This window comes from Strongylocentrotus purpuratus, unplaced genomic scaffold (genome assembly GCF_000002235.5).
Source record: "Strongylocentrotus purpuratus isolate Spur 01 unplaced genomic scaffold, Spur_5.0 spur5_scaffold_10, whole genome shotgun sequence".
Classification (NCBI taxonomy): Eukaryota; Metazoa; Echinodermata; class Echinoidea; order Camarodonta; family Strongylocentrotidae; genus Strongylocentrotus; species Strongylocentrotus purpuratus.
The window spans coordinates 26,080,515-26,100,116 of record NW_022145595.1 but is presented as its reverse complement, the minus strand read 5'-3'; the positions used below and the strand labels follow the sequence as shown (position 1 = coordinate 26,100,116).

The window sequence follows — 19,602 nt, the reverse complement described above, 5'->3', positions numbered from 1 at the left end:
ATTTAATTCAATTAAATCTATACAGACCGTCGATTAGTGACGTAGAATTTGGAATATCTTCCTCTGAATGTTAGAATGGTAGAAAGTGAATTGGGTAACATAGGATTGTGATTATCATGTAAAATTATAGAAATGATGAGGATATCAAACCTACCTCTGGTCATGCAAATAGACATGCTTGGCATACCCAGGGGTGAATCTGGAAAAAAATATAACTTCAATATTTTCTCATCATTAGAAAATGACATACCAGCATACATGTATGTTTCGATTAATATATATTATGACATCGCAGAAATTCCTTGTACGCTTAAACGACCTGACTTGTGGACAATTTTCGTTCTCACTTTTCTTTGTTGTCTTTTATTATTATTTTATTTTGATAAGGGGGGGGGTCTTTAATAATAACCGCACCTCGATGTAAAATCACGTTTTTGGTGACGTAAAGTCATACAGCTTTCATCTTTTCATCTGAAAACCCATCCCGACCTAAGATTTTGTTTCAGTTTTTGTGTCATAAAAATTTACCTACAACTTCCTCCTGACAAAGTTTGGTGCAAGGTATTTAGATGCGGTGACCCGATGTGATCGACTTGCATTCCCTTTTTTAGGGCTCTGGGGAACAACTGCGAGGGCATTCTCCAGACTGGCGTTTTTTTTTTCCAGATGAATATTTTTGGACAGATTTTTGTAAAGTACCTGTAACACATGTCTCAAAGTTCATATTTTGAATTTTCCTCTAACTTTTTGTCTTTAAAAAAAGATTATAAATAGAAAGTAAAGAGAGCATATATTACATCTACATTTTGTTGTTGTAAGTAAATGTTATTGTTTATTGACACTGGATATTTGTGTCATATATATTGTACTCACTGATGTCGCCATCTGTAAAGAAAATGGTATACCTTTGTTATTACTACAAGCGTAACCAAATTAAAAAAATAACAAGAGCAGTTTATTTTTCAGATTATTAAAACATTTGCCTGAATTTGTTTCATTGTTACTGAGGTAAAAAAAAAAGAAAGACCTTGAAGGATTTGCACATAATATACTTTGGGAATATTCATGTGTTTATACGAGGGGAGGTGGAGAAATGGATAGAGAGAGAGAGAGAGAGGGGGGGGGGTGCCAGAGATAGAGAGAGAGAGAGAGAGAGAGAGAGATAATGACAGAGAGAGAGAGAGAGAGAGAGAGAATGACAGAGAGAGAGAGAGAGAGAGAGAGATAGAGGGAGAGAGAGACACAAAAGGAAAGATAGAAGCATATATCCGACAGAATGGTGATGAGAGAAAATCATATCGTTAATTCATGGACCTATGTTGTAGGGTCTATGCATGATTATTTCAAATAAATCATATGTCCGTGCAATATAGGGTATAGTAACATCTTCAATTTGATATACTTCTCATATTATCAGCTCTTGAGACAGACATAATTCACCATTAGGGCTATAACAAAGATAGAGTGACAGTGAGAGCCTGGAGAGAGAGAGAGAGAGAGAGAGAGAGGGACTCAAAGCCGATATTTTTCGCCCTCTATTGCTGAATACTATATACCATCAAGTTCAAAGGTTTTGTTTTCATTGACGTCAATTATTAAAACTTCTATCAGATTTTAATAGGGCATTTATCAGATGTTAAAAAGGGCATTTTGAAAAGGGGGAGGGGCTCATATAATATCGCACAATATCCTTTAAAATGTACAAGTAAATATTGTGAATCTGTATTCCGTTGGTATCACGAAAGCACAGTTTATACTGTGTAATTACACGATTAAGAGTTATAGAAATAGAACTGTGCTACAAAAATGTATTTTCCGCCTGCTCTTTTAAATTAAAACTCTGTCTCTTTTGCAGTCAATATCAAGTTCTGTAGAACTTTGAAGGAATTATGAATATGTCATTTATGTCTTATCTGTGACATTTAAACATTATCAGTATCCTAGTATCCAAATTATGCAAGGAAACCCGTTTACCTTCTAGACTTCACTGTCAGACACTATTGAGTGACTGACTGACATCTTTTATCGTTGGCAATAACATGAGCTGTAACAGGTACATGAGCATTATTTTGTCTACATCAATAACCCACTACTTGTACTGGCCAAAATTAAACTGATTGAATCTTTGTGCAGCACAAAACGTACGACCATTTAGTAAAAGGGTCTGAAAATCAGAAAATAACTTAGCTGATTGCAATTACTTAAGTCGATTCGACAACTGTTGTTTTCCCCCTAAAAGCCATCTTCAAGCCCGTTCATTTTGAGGGTAGTTCTTAATCAGTGTTGTCTTTTAAATGCCGTTGGAATTTAACCTTTTCATTTTTTTGGCCTGCAAATGGGACAAAGTACCCTCAAGGAGTCCCTTCCTGCCTGCATGGTTATACACATATTGTCTCCTATTAAAGGGGATATGGTGTACACATTTCTAAAAAAATTAAGTCAAGGTCCTTCTTTACATGACTAATTTTCAGCACTTTAATGTTTCGATCACATTCTGAAAAGTACTCTTAAAAGCACACTGCCATACTTGTAGCAACTTGCTCCCTCTATATAGAAACTTCCCGAATCGGTGCCTGTTGGTCCCCCATGATCCTCTTTTTCTTATGTTAAATGAGAGCTGGGTTAATGAGATAGCCACCTCTCACAGTGACCTTGATGGCTCTTTGTGTGGTCTAATCCCTTCTGGCCCAGTAGTGGTGACGGTCTTTAAAGTACAAGCGACCTTTGGGGGGAAATAAGTGTTAACATTCCTGAGGTTCTTTGGGAGTTAAGGCTTGTAATAAACAAGAGAGATATTGGTCGTTTTAATAGTTCACTACCACGTAGTCTATATGAACCCATTGCGCTATTTAATTCTTCATTAAAATATTTCAATTGTAACTTTATTTTTAAAAAAATGGAGTTTGCATTTCGGAATTTGGCTAATGGCCATTAGAAAAAAAATCAAGTAAAAACATGGTACATATTGTCACACATGTAGTCTCACCAGGATAATGTGCAAAGTACATACAGATTCATAAACATTCATGTTGATTAGCAACTAATGTACAGAAATTACAGTCATCTAATAACTGTTTAATACCTGAAATCATTTCAACAGAGCGACTAAAGTTTTGATACCAATACAGATAAAGATGAGTGCTGGTCCATTAAATCTAACTGCATGACATGTACGAGAGGAACTGTCCAGACGCGATTGGAAACTGTCTATAAAGTTATTGGGAAATCGAAAACAGTAAAAACAGATGCACGTAGATTTATGATTCGAGCAATGTTTCAGTCTTATTTTGGCTACTTTGCTGGTCACAATCCATTCACTTTGTCTTTACAATGAGAAGGGACAAAACAATCAACAGTTTTCCCCAAAATGCAGTACAAACAAAACTCTTATGATTACATTTATATTTCAAATGAATCATATTTCAGTGCAATATGCTAGTATGGCCTACTTTGAAATCATTTTTCTTCTTATCAGCTCTTCAGATAAACGTGATTCACATTATCATGGTTATTTTATTTAATTTAATTTAATTTATCATGGTTATTTAATTTAATTTAATTTAATTTATCATGGTTATTTAATTTAATTTAATTTAATTTTAATTTAATTGATTTCCAGGTACATGTATGAACGAACAAAAATGACAACACAGAGCATATAACATGAAATAGTTACAAAACAGTGAGAATGCCACCAGCGGACGCATGAGGATTACCTAAATGAATTGTCATTCTGTCATGAGGTCCTCCACGTCTGCTGATGTTACATGTGAATAGATTTAAGGAGTAACGATAAAATAACCTAACATAATTCAAGTTCATCCATCAAGCATAATAGTTTATAGAAAGATTGCATGTATGTTGAAATTTGTGGCATGAAGAAAATAAAAACCATGTACGGCATGTGAAGAATTACAAATCGCCTAAAAGCCTAAATCATGAGTTTATGTTTATAAGAGAGGAAGTGGTGAAATATTTTTCAGGCGAATTTTGCATTGAAATAATTGTAGCCTCGTAGGATTCCATAAGTTAAAAAATTAAGAGAAATTTTGACAATGAAAAGGAAAGAGAATGAGAGAAATGAAAGGAGATAAGGGAAGAATAGTAGAGAACGGAGGGGTGACATATAAGTGTGATTATCGTCGTGTACCCTTCAAAACAAAGTGATAAAAGCCAAAAAAAATGTGTTGCTCTTTTACGGTACCTAGGATTCTACTAAAGTGGATCTCCAACACAATGTATCCGCAATTAAAACTTAAAAAGTCGCCCTCTATGATGAAAATGATGAATACCGCCGAAAGTTCAAAGGTGCTTTAACGCTGCGTGCGCTCTATCTGTGGGAAAACCCACTTCTATTCATAACATGCACAAAATGCATTTTTTTTACAGACGATCTACGAAGTGCGAGTTTAGTATTGTAATCACATTTGTATTGATGTATACACTTGAATAGAGACTCACTAGTTTTGATCAACGTTATCCGAACCTCTTTCGACACAATTGTAATCAACGTGAGAAATTAGTTATAGAACTACATGCAGTTATAGGACTCACTTGTTACATAGACTCAGGATATTGGTACAATCAAGGAGATATCTCTTTGGTACAATCTACTACGTGACTACGTCACTGCATATAGTTTGTGCTTGCATGAACTGACTGTTGGCTTTAAGTACACATTAGCTGATCACACTTTAAGCTGTATTGGACATTGGATATATGCGTAGAATGAGCTCGTTTTTGTAATAAGCCAAAAATCTTATATTTGCTCCAATGGCTGAGAAGACCAAGGAAGAGAAAGCTCCAAGCTCTTCAGAGAACCTGACGTGTCCACTATGTCTTGATATCTTCGACGAGGCAACCATCCTGACTTCATGCGGACACACCTTCTGTCGGAAATGTCTCAAGAACTATGACCTTTCCCACCAGGATCTCGATCACATGCTCTGTCCTCTCTGCAGGAAGATCACCAAGTTGTCTCTGAACCGTGTCGATGATTTCCTCACCAATGTGACTGTCAACGGACTTGTAGACAATTACCACGCGCAGTGTGGAGGGATGAACGCTGTCCTTGAGATGCGTCCAAAATGCACTGCTTGCAAGTTTCAGCAAGATGCCGTCTCATTCTGCTGTACATGTAATAACTACATTTGTGATAGGTGTCTGGATTGTCATCAATTTCTTAAAGTCTATGAAGATCACGAGATTGTATCCATACAGGATATCAACAACGGGAAGGTCAGTATTGGTCATCTATCCGAGAAGTGCTGCATCCACAGACAAGAGAACAAAGATATGTTTTGCGAGGATTGTAAGGTCCATGTCTGTCTCAAGTGTGTGATCGTCGGTCATCAAAATCACAAGATCAAGAATCAGGCTGACTTCGAGCAGCAGTTACGGCTTAAGGTAATTAGTGGGTTCATTTGATAAAAAATAATTGCGTTTGGCTAAGGCCTGACAAGATTTACTCATACAATTCAGATAGAGAAAGGTACCATAGGCACCAGAAGCGGGGAGGGGACTGGTCGAGGGAACTGCATGGTTCAATAATCACGTGGGGGTTGTTCGCTTCGCAAGGAAAAAACAAATGTATATATAAATGTAATTCCTTTGCATTATAACGAGATAACAAGTACTCTGAAATCTAAATTGTACATTTTCAGCATCCTAAAATCAACATTTTCCTACTCGTGTTTATCATATAGCCTACATGTATAATTATGTAAACCTTGTCTCCAATATATGCACCGCAAACATGAGAGAAGATATTCTTATCTTCTAAGAGGTTGGGGCAAAGTGAGACCCCCCCCCCCCCCTCTTTTGACAATAAATGTTTGGCAGCAAAGCCTTATAAGCAGATAAGTTCTCTAAGATCTAAGATCCAGAATTCATCAATTTCCAAACCTAAATTTACTCATTTATCGGTCGCTACCATCCCTTACAAAAGCAAAAACTATAAGGGGCATATTATTTCCTCTATCGGGGGTGGAGCCAAATAGTTTCTGCATCCACTCCTTCACAAATATCTTTACAAACAAAGGAGGATTTGCTTTTCCCTCCTCCCTTGCCAGACAAAATCTTTTGACATCAATAATTGTGCAGCATAAAAGAGAACAAAAAAGAGATTCTACAAAAACAAAGTGTCACTATTCTATATTCTAAAATTCCCTCTCGATTGCTACACACCCTCGCATAATAAATGTACCCTTTCTTCCAAAACATAAAAGCGAGGAGGCTGATGATTTTTTTTCTTTCTGTCAAGGTGGCGGCTAAATTATAAATTATTTCCCCCCCTTTACACGCCACAATTTAGCCGTGTATCGATTAGCTTTAAATATTTATGTAAAGATGCAAAAATGCAACATGCAATGATCTGAATGTTCACGTTTTCAGTAAACCATGTTGAAATCCTCAATGTAGTTCCTAACTTGCATGTATAACGGTGTATAGTCTTCTTTAGCTATAAAATACAAAAGCGCTTTAATACCCAAGGGCCCGGAGTATTCGGGTAGAGCTTTCCTCTATAAAGGGGGAGAAGGCAAAGGCCCCGCCCGGCTCGCAAGACAATAGCACAATTACATGTGATGATATTGCAGATTGGAAAAGCAATTAAGTGCTCTAAAATACGGTTATAACTTTCCAAAACACTCTCTTTTCCCTCTTGGTCACTGGTCTTCCTTGCATTTTAATAGTTGGAATGTTTCTTACCATTGTACAAATCCTGTCTACTTTATATGGTCTTGGAGCGGATAGGGAGTGAAGATCGATGCTTCTCTCTAGTAAAGTGGGTAGGGCAACACTTTTGCCACCCCCTCTTAGAAGATATGAAGCTCTTTCTGTTGCCCACATAATTATATGCAAAATCATTATTTTGAAGCAGGCTGGCATTTGCCGTGGTGTTTCAAACTATATTTGAACTTTTAAATTTCGCAGAAGCAAATAATTTCGCTCGGTCGCTACACTCCCCCGCTTAATAATAAACTTTCTGTCGAGCTATATAATCCTTGATATCATAGAAACACTTGTATATGAGGTATGCTATGTCATTCTTAGAATAATAATTTTAAATATGCTTCAATTTTCAAATATCTTAAATCTATTTCTGTGTTTTAAAACATCTGCTTATTTTAAGAAGCTACATTCCAATCCAATACTACAATCAAAAAGAGGAATGAAAAGTCTTGTTCTCTTTTATAAATATCAAGAAAGGAGGGGGGGGGGGCTATTTGAAGGTAGTAAGCGTAGCTACATTTCATAGCTATACATTAGTCAAAAATCCTTAAACATCGAGAGTGTTTGCCCCCCCCCCCCCCCCCCCCCCCCTCTTCATACATGATATCATCATCTTAAATTCAGTTCATTTTTTACCATTTAAAATCAAATATATAAGCATGCAATATAAAAAAGAATACAAAATAAATGGTTACGATGCCCCCTAAAAGTGAAGCCTTGAAAAGAGTGGTTCTAACTTTAGTGAAATTTCAGGCGCGTGCAAAATCGGTGTTTCATTTTCAAACCAGCTCCATGTAATTTGCATACATCTCATTCTATGTAGAAAATGTTTTTTTCACTTCTCTATTATTTGTTTTGTTTAGGTGAATGACCTTGTCCAACGATGTGCCGCTAGGAAGACAGAACTGGAGAAGAACATTCAGAATGTGGAAGTACAACGCCACGAAGTATACGTTGCCGTGCAGAAACTACTGGACGATGTCAGTCAAGCCTACAGCATCAAGGCCAAAAAGCTTGAAGAAAATCATCGAAATCTCATAGAGCAAATCAATGCATTAAAGCGCATTTTCGATGACAACCTCAATGTCTTGAAATTCAACAATCGACAGAGGATCAAGAGTATTTGTAGTTCAATAACACTGGTAGCTAATGACAGACTTGGTCGGCTTGAGACAGACAATCTGTCTGCTCATACCTTGCTCTGTGAGGAGCTGGATGCCATGCTGAAGAAGGCTACTGATCACACTTCTGCGGCAGCCATTACGAAGAAAGCACAGAAGAAGAGGTTCAAGCCTGCAGATAATCGTCTTGACCTCGGGAGCATCTCAGAATCAGATCCCAAGTTGCAAGTCATTCAGTGTGTAGATCTACGGGGATTTATGTGGGGAATGACCCAGTACTCTGATGATAGTGTGGCTATCGGATATTTGGTTGAACATGGTATAGATATCATTGATTCAGCTGGTAAAAAGCACCAGTATGCAAACATACCAAGTAACATGAAGTGTTTTGATCTTGTGTTTCAACAAGACAGGTCGTTATGCGTATCAAGGGGTAGTAAAGAAGCACACCTATATTCTCCCAATGGATCCAGGAAATCTACCATCCACGTGAAAGGCAATGCCATTTTGTTCAGACTAAACAGAAGTCCATCAGATGAAATCCTCATTGCTAACAATGAAAAGCAAGTCTACGTCTATGACCCGACGGGATCCACTCTCAAACACACTGTTCCAACAAAACACAACGAGACGAGCCAGGTATCTGCCACCAGGTCGGGTTTGATCATCACTAGCTCATGTGACAGCAATCCAAGCGTAGTGACGGTGTATGACAGGGATGGGAAAGCTGGTAAGTCTCTACAAGCTCCAAACCGTGTCTACCTGTATGCCGCCGTGGATGAGCAGGACAGGGTGTATGTAGCGAGCGTTGATTATATGAATGATCACGTGGTGATCAGGCTCTATGACATTGATGGTCTGAACCTGAAGGAGAAAGTTGAGTTCAATGTACTTAATCTGACGCTTGGTCATAGTTGGTGTTACTTGGCTTCCCTCTCTCTAGACATGCTCGCGTTTGCTTGTCACAAGAAGTTGTATTTTATCAAAGTAACTCTGTAATCCATTACCATTATTGTTGGTGTGTAGGCCTATGCCTCTCTGCTCCAGCTCCACTCTAATAAGGGGCCATCAAGTGTCATATTCTATTGTTTGTTATGTGATAACTAACCGAATGAGAAGATGCCTATTCTCTCGATAGATTGTAATTGCCTGAATACCGTTGTCATTATCAAATATAATTATAACTTCCCTTTCTCGAAATAGTACGTAAATTGTGTAAGCGTTTCTCCTAGAAAAGTACTGAAAGCCAGTGATTTGATATCATAATGAACAACTTGAAAATTTGTAAGATATTTTTAAACTTCTTATTAGGGTCATTACCTTTACGTTGTTATTCTTAAATCTTTTACTTTAATGTCCGTGCCAATATTTCTTGACTTTTGTGGTAAAATTTTTGTATTTTTAAATGAAGAATTAATTAATATTGATATTCTAAATAAGACCCCATTGTCTATAAGCTTGTCAGATTTTACGGGTTATCTTGTCAAGTTATTGGTATTATTATTTTGTTTTCATTTAGAATATCATTTTACTCTTCGTATACATTGAACTAGCCTAATACATCAAATCAATTTTTGTTTAATCCTTGGAGGACCATGTTGCTATTTTCCATGACAAAGTGCTTCGTATTCACTTTGCACCCTGTCTGAAAAGCAATTAAATTGAATGCTCTGGGAAGTGACACCGTGACAGATTAGTTTGTTATGATGTAGAGAAGAACAATGTATTAATGAAAATAGGCCTAGTTTAACAGTCGGAAGTTCTGCTCCTTGACTAAACATCTTAAGGGATGTAAGAATATTATGATATCTTTGTAAACGTTTACTGCATTTCTAATAATAATAATAATAGCTAGTTCTTAAATAGCGCTTTTCAGGACCGAAGGCATATTCATGTGAATTCGGCAGTTTTCCTTTTCATAATGATCACCGCTTCAATTCAATTCAGTTTAGCTTAATTCGATTTAATTCAATTAAAGCTATACAAACCGTCGATTAGTGACGTGGAATTTAGAATATTATGAACAACTTGAACATTGGTAAGATATTGATTAGCTTCTTATCAGTGTCATTAACCTCATATTGTTATTCTCAAATATTTTATTTTGATGTTCGTACTTTTAGTTCCTGACTATTGTTGTGATTATTTTGTATCTTTAAATGACGAATTAATTAATATTGACATTGTAAATAACCTTTTCATCTTTCACGGGTTATCCTGTCAATTTATTGGTATTATCATTCTGTTTTAATTCTATAATATCATTTTACTCTTCGAAAGAGAATTGGTTATGAAAGGGTTGTGATTAAATTGTAAAAATTATGAGGATATCAAAACTACCTCTGGTCATGCAAATATACATGCTTGGCATACCCAGGGGTGAATCTGGAAAAAGAAAATCATTTTGAAGTTTTCTTATCGTTAGAAATTGGCATACCAGTTGATATGTTTGGATGAATAAGAAATCACTGAATTTTGTTGTACGCCTAAGCGACCTGACTTGGGAACAATTTTCGCTCTCACGTGTATTTGTTGTCTTTTATTATCATTTCATTTTGATAGGGGGGGGGGGGTCTTTTTTAATAACCGCATCGCGATAGAAAATTATGTCATTGTTTGTTTTTGGTGGCGTATAGTCATACAGCTTTCATCTTTCGTCTGAAAACCCATCCCGACCTAAGATTTTGTTTCAGTTTTTGTGTCATAATATTAATGTACCTACAACTTCCTCCTGACCAAGTTTGGTGCAAGGGCTAGATGCGGTGACCCTATGTGATCGACTTGGATTCCCTTTTCGAGGGCTCTGGGGACCAACTCCGAGGGCATTCTCCAGACGTGACATTTTTGGGGAGAATTTTTTTGTTTCGTCAATTTTTATTTTTGGGACAGACTTCTGGCCTCTACATATAATGTTTTGTACACAGTTTTGTAAAGTGTACCTTTAACACAATTTGTCTCTAAGTCATATTTTGAATTTTTCCTCTAAATTTTGGTCTCTTCTTTGATTAAAAATAGAAAGTAAAGAGAGAGCATATATTACATGTACATTTTAATGTTGTAATTACATGGTATTGTTGATTGACACTGGATATTTCTGTCGAATGTATTGTACTCACTGATGTCGCCATCTGTAAAAAAAAATGGTATCCCTTTGTTATTACTACAATCGTAACCAAATTAAAAAATAACAAGAGCAGCATATTTTTCAGATTATAAAATCGTTTGCCTGAAATTGTTTCATTGTTAATCAATTCATTTCAATTCAAAGTTTATCCAACATTCTTCATAAAAACATTTAAAACATACAAATACAGAATGGAATTTTAAAGAAAAGGACAAGATAGTACAATGCCAATCTACGAGAGCATTTGGAATAGGCAGAAAGGAAGGATTCCCTATTATGAAAACATACCCTTCAACACACACATAAATGTACAGGGAAAACAAAGAAGAAGAAAGAAGAACCTTGAAGGAATTGCACATATCATAGACTTTGGGAATATTCATGTGTTTATAGGGGAGATGGAGAAATGGGGAGAGAGAGAGAGAGAGAGAGAGAGAGTGAGACTCAAAGCCGATATTAGTCGCCCTCTATTGGTGAATACTATTTTAGAGATAATTATGACTGTGTGGATGAATTGTGAATGAATCACGTCGGGGTCACCAATTTAGAATTATGAGTGTGAGGGTTTGTGAATGGATATTGGAAAGCGTGTTCAATGATCACACAACATATAACTCTCTTTTTTATTTAGCTACGAGGAAGCAAGGTTGCACTGGCAATAAAATACATGATAACAAGAATTCCCTATTCGTTATGTTTATTGAGGTACTGATGTTGCAGACAAAACACTAGCAAAGTGTAGTCATGCAATTAATCAATACGGTGACAGAGGACGTAGATCGAATGTGTGCGGGTGGGGGGGGGGGCGATGTATACTTGGAGATAAGAAAGTCCCAATTCATGACAACAATATGAAATGAGACGACACAAATTAAGATTGGATCTCACACCTCCACACCCCTCTAGCTGCCAATGGTGAACGCCCTTGGACCGAGCCGACCTTGGAATGAAAGGTAAAATGTAGCCCATTTAACGGCCCCTTTTTGCTCTAATTTGGATGATTAATCAATTATACATTCTCTTAACTTTTAAAGCATATATGATTTGACTTGTAGTGATGTAGATACCTTTCATTGATGTTTGGTACTTATCATCCGCTTATTTGATAAAAAATAATTCTAACTCTAGTGATCTAAGGGGCCCGATATACACTGTCGCTCATATAGTTGGTATATTTTTTTGTTACCCCAATTTATGGAATTATTTTGACAATGATTTATTCCTAATAGATCTAGATAATGGTATACATTCTCAGGTTTTATTGAATAATAATTTGCCAGTGTTTGTTTTGCGTGACTGCTAAAGCATTGTGTATGCTACTATGCTTATCAACTGGGGGACCAACGCCCTTGTCATAATTGACAGTAATGAGGATTAATGCCCCACAAAAGGGCACTAATATGGCACATCGACACGGTTTTGATCATGGGGCCTCACAGTTACGAGGCCATTGCTTTGCCACTGAACCATGACTGTATGCAGCGGGGGCTATAGTCCAGATTCTGGCCTATTTAATTTTGATCTCCACCATGCACTACCTCTCCCTACTTACTTGCTACCAGCCGATGATGGCGTGATCATTAAATTAGGACACCCGCCAGCGAATTTTTTTTCCGTACTCGAGAGGGCAAATACCCCATGTGCGCATGCGCGTGGACTTGTGATTTCTCTGCTACTTCCCATACGAAATGTACATGTATTCGCATGTACTGTGCACGATTCGCGTTCTACGAGTAAACGATGGCATAGTAGTCTTCAAACACAGACTCTGATTTGCCAGTTTGACAAAACAATTACGCATATATCGTGCGTAGCAATAGTACTAGTATTCAAGTCTGAGTAGTTGTATGATTCAGACATTTTAGTGCTTACAGAAATGCATCCCAAATTGAATAGCATGGTATAGTAGTCTGCAAGCACAGACGCTAATCGGACAGTTTGACAACATAGTGTCTTGAGTAGTGCTTTATATTCAAATATGTGTAGTTTTATGATTCAGACCCTACTGGTGCGTGTATTGGAAAGGCATCTCAACTTGCAGAGTGGCATAGTAGTCTGCAAGCACAGACGCTAATCTGACAGTTTGACAAAATAGTGTTATTCAAGTCTGAGTAGTTTTATGATTCAGACCCTACTGGTGCGTGTATTGGAAATGCACCTCAACTTATAGAGTGGCATAGTAGTATGCAAGCACAGACTCTCCTTTGACAGTTTGACAGAATAATATAGGCCTATTGTGTATTGAGTAGTGCTTTTATTCAAGTTTTCGTAGTTTTCTGTGTTGTGCCACTGCCTCTCTCACTCTCTCTCTCTCTCTCTCTCTATCTCTCTCTCTTTCTCTCTCTCTAGCTCTCCCTCCAGTATGCTCGCACTCTCTGTATTACTTTTATTTATAATCATGGTCTGCTGAGAGCCAGAAGGATGTTAACTCTTAACACAACGAATGCCCTTCTGGCTCTGAACAAACGATAGTAGGCCTATATATGATAAACCCACACACCATAAGGTCATTTATTGGCCTTCTCAAAACCGTCATTCTGTAATAATATTTCTAACTTTGGTCTAATAACTCTTTTGTCAGTGCAATCAATGGTCGAATGAATAATAAAATTGTGATTTTTATCTAGTTTCCGTCCTTTGTATTGATTTATTATGTTAAAATTGATAACAACATTTAGTATAAGTTACAAGTATCTCTTTTATTAAAGCACAAGCACACACACACACCCATACACGCCACACCACTTAATTTTAAATGTAGGCCTGAATTAAAAAGTTATTAATTAGCATACAATCGTACATGAGCTCTACCATCAAATGAGTGTTTTTGACAATGATCAAACATGAATCAACAGTGCAGTAAAATATATTATTATGTCCTTGCAGACTACTATACTACACTCTACACATTGAGATGCATTTCTAACGCACGCACCAGTAGGGTCTGAATCATACATCTACGCAGACTTGAATAAAGTACTTCTCAGCACACTACTAGTATGTTGTCAAACTGTCAGATTAGCGTCTGTGCTTGCAGACTACTATACCATTCTATACAAGTTGGCGACTTGAATAAAGTACTTCTCAGCACACTACTAGTATGTTGTCAAACTGTCAGATTAGCGTCTGTGCTTGCAGACTACTATACCATTCTATACAAGTTGCAATGTATTTCCATATGCACTACTGGGTCTGAATCATACAACTACACAGACTTGAATAAGCACATCGCGACACATACGCATATTGATTTGTCAAACTGGCAAATCAGAGTCTGTGTTTGAAGACTACTATGCCATCGTTTACTCGTAGAACGCGAATCGTGCACAGTACATGCGAATAATGTACATTTCGTATGGGAAGTAGCAGAGAAATCACAAGTCCACGCGCATGCGCACATGGGGTATTTGCCCTCTCGAGTACGGAAAAAAAATTCGCCACCCGCCAGGCTAGGTTTGTTGATAACGCCACCTTCGACGGCTTGAATCAAGTGTGTAGGGAAATTATAAAGGACCGTGCAGATTCTGGACTACGCGGGGCTAGGGTAGGGAACAGTTCCCACAAATAAACAAGGGAAACGCTCTCGGCGGTCTCGCCTGCATAACGCAATTCAATATGATAAACCAGAACGTCAATGACGTAGCGCTCATCCGCATCTCGCAACAACAAATATCGTAAATTGTATGCGGTACACTTTTGAACAGGTCAAAAAATAAAAATAAATAATCAATGGAGCAAAATCTCACAATTCTGTGTAGAAGTTTAGTGTTCCAAATTTAGCTCTACCAGATAAGGCAAACCACATCAAAATCGGTCAAGAAATGAGGGAAAAGAATCAATTTTTGTTATTTTTGGAATAAATTTGTATTAATTACCATAATTAATTAATGGAGAACAATTTCAAAATTCTGTGTAGCAGTTTAGTGTACCAAAGTTAGCTCTACGATATAAAACAAACCAAATCAAAATCGGTTGAGAAATGAAGGAGAATATTAAGAAGCCTTTTTTGTGATTTAGAATAAATTTGCATAAATTAGCATAGGTAATGAATTTCACGATTCTGTGTAGAAATGTTAAATCCCCTCCTAGCCCTATCATATGAAACAATCAGAATCAAAATCGGTTGAAAAATAATGAAGAAGAAGCATTTTGAAAATCTTGATGTTGATGCCACAACAAAGTCTAAGTATACACATGATCGACTGTTCGGGAAAACGTCAAGTCAACCTTATTATTGATTTATTATAAGATTAAACGTATCTTCTTTATTTTTAATAAAGAAATGCAAAATAAATAATGTTACGTTCTGTATATAATGATTACCCAAACTGTCCCCGTACAACGACTTTGGGGAGTATTTTGAGATTATCCCTAAAAAAAATGTGCTCGGAAATTCTTCTGGCCAATCCGGCCCAACACACGTACACACGTAACATGTACTATACGTAGGCCTAATACACATGCACAGGGATCAATGCCAGATCTTTGCAGTTCATCACGGCCAATTGACTTGACCAAAATACAGGCAATATGTGCGTTCGTTCACAGAGCTGGCGAACAACAATATTATCAAAGTCGAGCAATAACAAATGCATTTCAAAGTTGAAAACACAGAAACGATTAAGAGAGGGAAATGGAAAAATGAGTTGAAGAGAACAACACAGGATATTCCAGTTCGCGCAGGAAATTCATAGATTAACGTACGTATACAGTAAAGATGGTGACGGTCCGATCGATTATAAAATTATATATTGCGATTACAGTGTACAGACAAGTATATTTTTCTTCAAATTTAGGAGACAGTATAAAAATCTTACACTAAGGCAACTCGACTTTAAAATAACTATCTTCATGATTATATATATTGTTTAAGTCTGGTAATATGATTGGGTGTCCAAACATGTTAATTATTACACTTTGACAATAGTGCTATGTATGTGTTATGCTGTTCAGATGACATGTAAATTTTCGAACTGAGAGGGAGCTATACCAAATTTACCGGGAGTACCGGTAAATTTTTTTCTTTTTTAAAATTTTAATAACTCCAAATCAAAAGCTTTTTAGAGACCAATTTTTTTAGAGTTGGGTGTTCTAACACTATATTTCACAATAGTAATGCAAATTTTAAATTTCATGATCCAATCCTGATGAAATATTCCCAAAACTTTGTATTACCTTTAACCTTAAATGACCTTTGACCTTGACTTTGTGTTCTGAAATTCTACTCACATGATTGGGGATACTTGATTACCCTATAGTCAAAGTTTCATTGACTAAGAACTTATACCTTAAAAAGTTATATCAAAAATTCAAAAACTTAACCTTAATAGGTTAAGTTTTTGATGTTGACGCCGCCGTCGCCGTCGTCGCCGTCACCGGAAAAGCGGCGCCTATGTCTCGCTTTTTGCTACGCAGGCGAGACAAAAACAAACAAGGTAAAGAAAATAGATTATCAATAATTCATTTAATTTTCCCCCCGGTCCCCAACAGAAAAAAAAACATCTTCTGTGTGCCCATGCCTTGAGCCATAATGCATATAGCCGTATACAGACAATTTTGTTATGTCGGGGACCGGGGGGAACTCAATGAATTATTGATAATTACCATAAATTGGGGTTAAAAAAAAAATATTCCAACTATATGAGCGACAGTGTAGTAATTGCTCCCTGAATTCAGGTATAATTATACATCTCTTAGAAGGCACAATGTGTATACATGTTTTGACATCAACTGAGTTATTTTGTTGCCTAAAATAGCATACAATATAATTTTAGTTTGCTAATCAGTGGGTCAGTTCGGCCAACCCAAATCTTCTTTTACAGACTTTGGTTGTCCGATAGTACTTTGTTTGCTTCGAGACCTCAAACAAGTTAAAAGTTGAGCTCAGTTCCGAGGATAGATCTATTCCATGCTAGCTAATAATTGAAGGAAATGCATTTTCATCAAACGTCTTGGTAACAGTATTGTATTCGATGAATAGACGAAGATTAGAGTATGTGAATATTTTAATGTATAGACTTATTTTATATTCATAGAGCTGTGTCTTAATGGGATAGTACATTAACCTTTAAAGGTACTATGTCCCTTTTGCAGCCAACCTCAAATGCTGTAGAACTTTGCAGGAATTATGAATATGTCATGTATGTCCTATCTGTGAAATTTAAACGTTAGCAGTGTCCTCATATTCAAATTATGCAAGGAAACCCGTTTACTTGCTAGACTTCACTGTCAGACACTATTGAGTGACTGACTGGCTTTTTTTCTTCTTTGGTAATAACATACATGAAAAGAGTTGTAAAGGGTACATGAGCATTTGTCTACATCAATAACCCACTTCTTGTGATGGCCAAGATTAAACTGATTGAATCTTTGCGCAGCATAAAACATATGACCATTCAGTACAATTGTCTGAAAATCAAGACTATTACTTTTGGGCTCTATAGCCCTAAAGTCGATTTGACAACTAATAGTCGTTATTTTCCCACTTGAAGACATTTTCAAGCCCCACCTTTTTTAGGGAAGTTCTAAATTAGTATTATCTTTCAAATGCAGTTGGAATTTAACTTTTTCATTTTTTTGGCCTGCAAATGGGACATAGTACCTTTAAAGGCTCTTTAACAATAAATATGTATAGTTGAATCCTGAGTACATATCACCACAATACCACATGTATAGAAAGCTTACCTGCATATAAAGACCAGATTTTTTTTGTATCCCTTAAATTGTGTTTCTCATTGAAAAATGTATTAAAAGAACCCGTACGTAAAATCATTCATGTTTTCTCATTTTTTTCTTCTCACGTTTCAAAATACCTTATAATTTATTCCATGGATTTTTAACCTTCTGCAATACATTCCCCCACAATCACTCTGGAAAAAAGAAGAGGATTTTATGAAAAAATAAAATAATAATATTATAATAATTTTGTTTACCCAAGGAAGCTAAGAAGCTTCATCAGCCTCGATGCTTTTTCTCTTCAATCCCTGCGATTATAATTGCCAGAGGACGTTAGTGCCTGGCTGGGATTTGAACCCTCAACCCTTAGATTGAAAGTCAAGTGAATAAACCAAAGAGATAAAAAAACATCCAAAATAAATTCAACACCCTTTCGCTCTCATCAAACGATTCAAAAATAAATAAGTTTTCTTCTCATCTTCTCCATCACAAATAACACTTAAACGCTTATTTTCAAGGTAGTATTTGCACTTTATTATACATGTATTTCAATTGATTTATTCTGCCACACACAGAGTCACATGAACACACGGATAAGGAAATCATTCTTGATACAAACTACATAAAGAAAATGCACATCCATCTGATGCGTGACGTCATTGCTTACAGCCAATCATCGATTCTGAATTAATGGATAGTGAATACAAGATATATATATTTATACATGTATAATAAAAACAACTGTATTCATTCTCAAACAAATGTCACGATTTTTTTTCCATATCTGAAGAAAGAAACAAATATAAGAAATAATAAGTTATTTTGAATTACTCTTTGGATTACAATCGCATAACACTTTTAAGTATAAGAGAGGTGTGCTGTATATCAGAAACAATAGGAAATTACATATTGGAGTAAGCGTCTTAACGGTTTAATAATTCTACAGAGGACAGTCTACAAGAATGGTACATTAAAAAAATTACATGGTTTGAGAATCTCAAAAAGATTTACTTACTTTCTGATTTATTTGGCAATATTTCTAGTCATGTGAAAAGGAGATGTGTTACTCTTAGATTCTATTTTTCCCTGATATTAAAAAGAAAATTTGGACAGTAAAGTGTTGCTAGAAAACTTCCCAGTAGATAACATGCTCTAAGAATTCAAGAGATTTGAGCAACAAATATATCTCACAATTTGAAAAATATCTCACAAAAAAAAAATCACACAACACTGTATAATAAGACCACCAAAGTAACAGAAAAAGAAGCTATTTAGATAGCACAATATATCCCAAGACATGCACATTTGGAATGAAATAAATAGAATAAACACAAATAGATATTGATTTACCATACATACATCAGCTGTGATGGTTAAGTGTTCAACATGTATCTAATTTTACATCAGGACTGTATAAGTCTGGGCCGGTATTCAATTCAATACTTAAGTTTGAAATATGAGTATTTTACTTAGGCTTAGATAAAATCCTTAGCCAATTTTGGTTTTCAGTTCAAACTTTTGACTAAGTATTTTACCATAAATTTAAGACAGCTCCCTACCAGACTTAAAGTCAATTAATTGGAGGCCTTGATTGGTAGGCATATGGTTTTCTAACCCAGGATAATATCCTATGCACAATTATATTAGGACCCATTTATTGCGACGTATTTTACTTAAATTTTATCTTACATATTTTAAAGTCTAAAATGCGATTTGAATACGAGATAAGTAAAGTTCTAAGCTTAGTAATTTATTTAGTAAATTTCTCACTTATTCTAAGTATTGAATTGAATACCGGCCCTGAAGTACATAACTCTTCAAGCAACCCTAGCCTTGTGATGAGAAAACAAATCAATAATTGTAAAAAAAAAAAAATTACTATTTGAATCACCGAAGTTAAAAGATACAAGCTTTACTTCATCTGGTGCCATCCCAGGTCAATACATGTAC

General features: G+C 36.1%; 1 protein-coding gene across 1 annotated transcript; it reads left to right on the top strand.

Moving 5' to 3' along the window:
* Nucleotides 1-4,769: 4,769 nt before the first annotated feature.
* Nucleotides 4,770-8,852, top strand: LOC115921598 (E3 ubiquitin-protein ligase TRIM71-like). The gene is made up of 2 exons (XM_030979198.1): nucleotides 4,770-5,406; nucleotides 7,596-8,852. The coding sequence occupies exons 1-2, from the start codon at nucleotides 4,774-4,776 to the stop codon at nucleotides 8,850-8,852; spliced, it is 1,890 nt and encodes a 629-aa protein (XP_030835058.1). The 5' UTR covers nucleotides 4,770-4,773.
* Nucleotides 8,853-19,602: the final 10,750 nt, after the last annotated feature.

Bases quoted from the DNA above. Each gene is read 5' to 3' on its own strand.
- LOC115921598 (XM_030979198.1), top strand. From the start codon at position 4,774: ATGGCTGAGAAGACCAAGGAAGAGAAAGCTCCAAGCTCTTCAGAGAAC. The intron at 5,407-7,595 runs GTAATTAGTGGG...TGTTTTGTTTAG, and splicing joins AGCAGCAGTTACGGCTTAAG to GTGAATGACCTTGTCCAACG.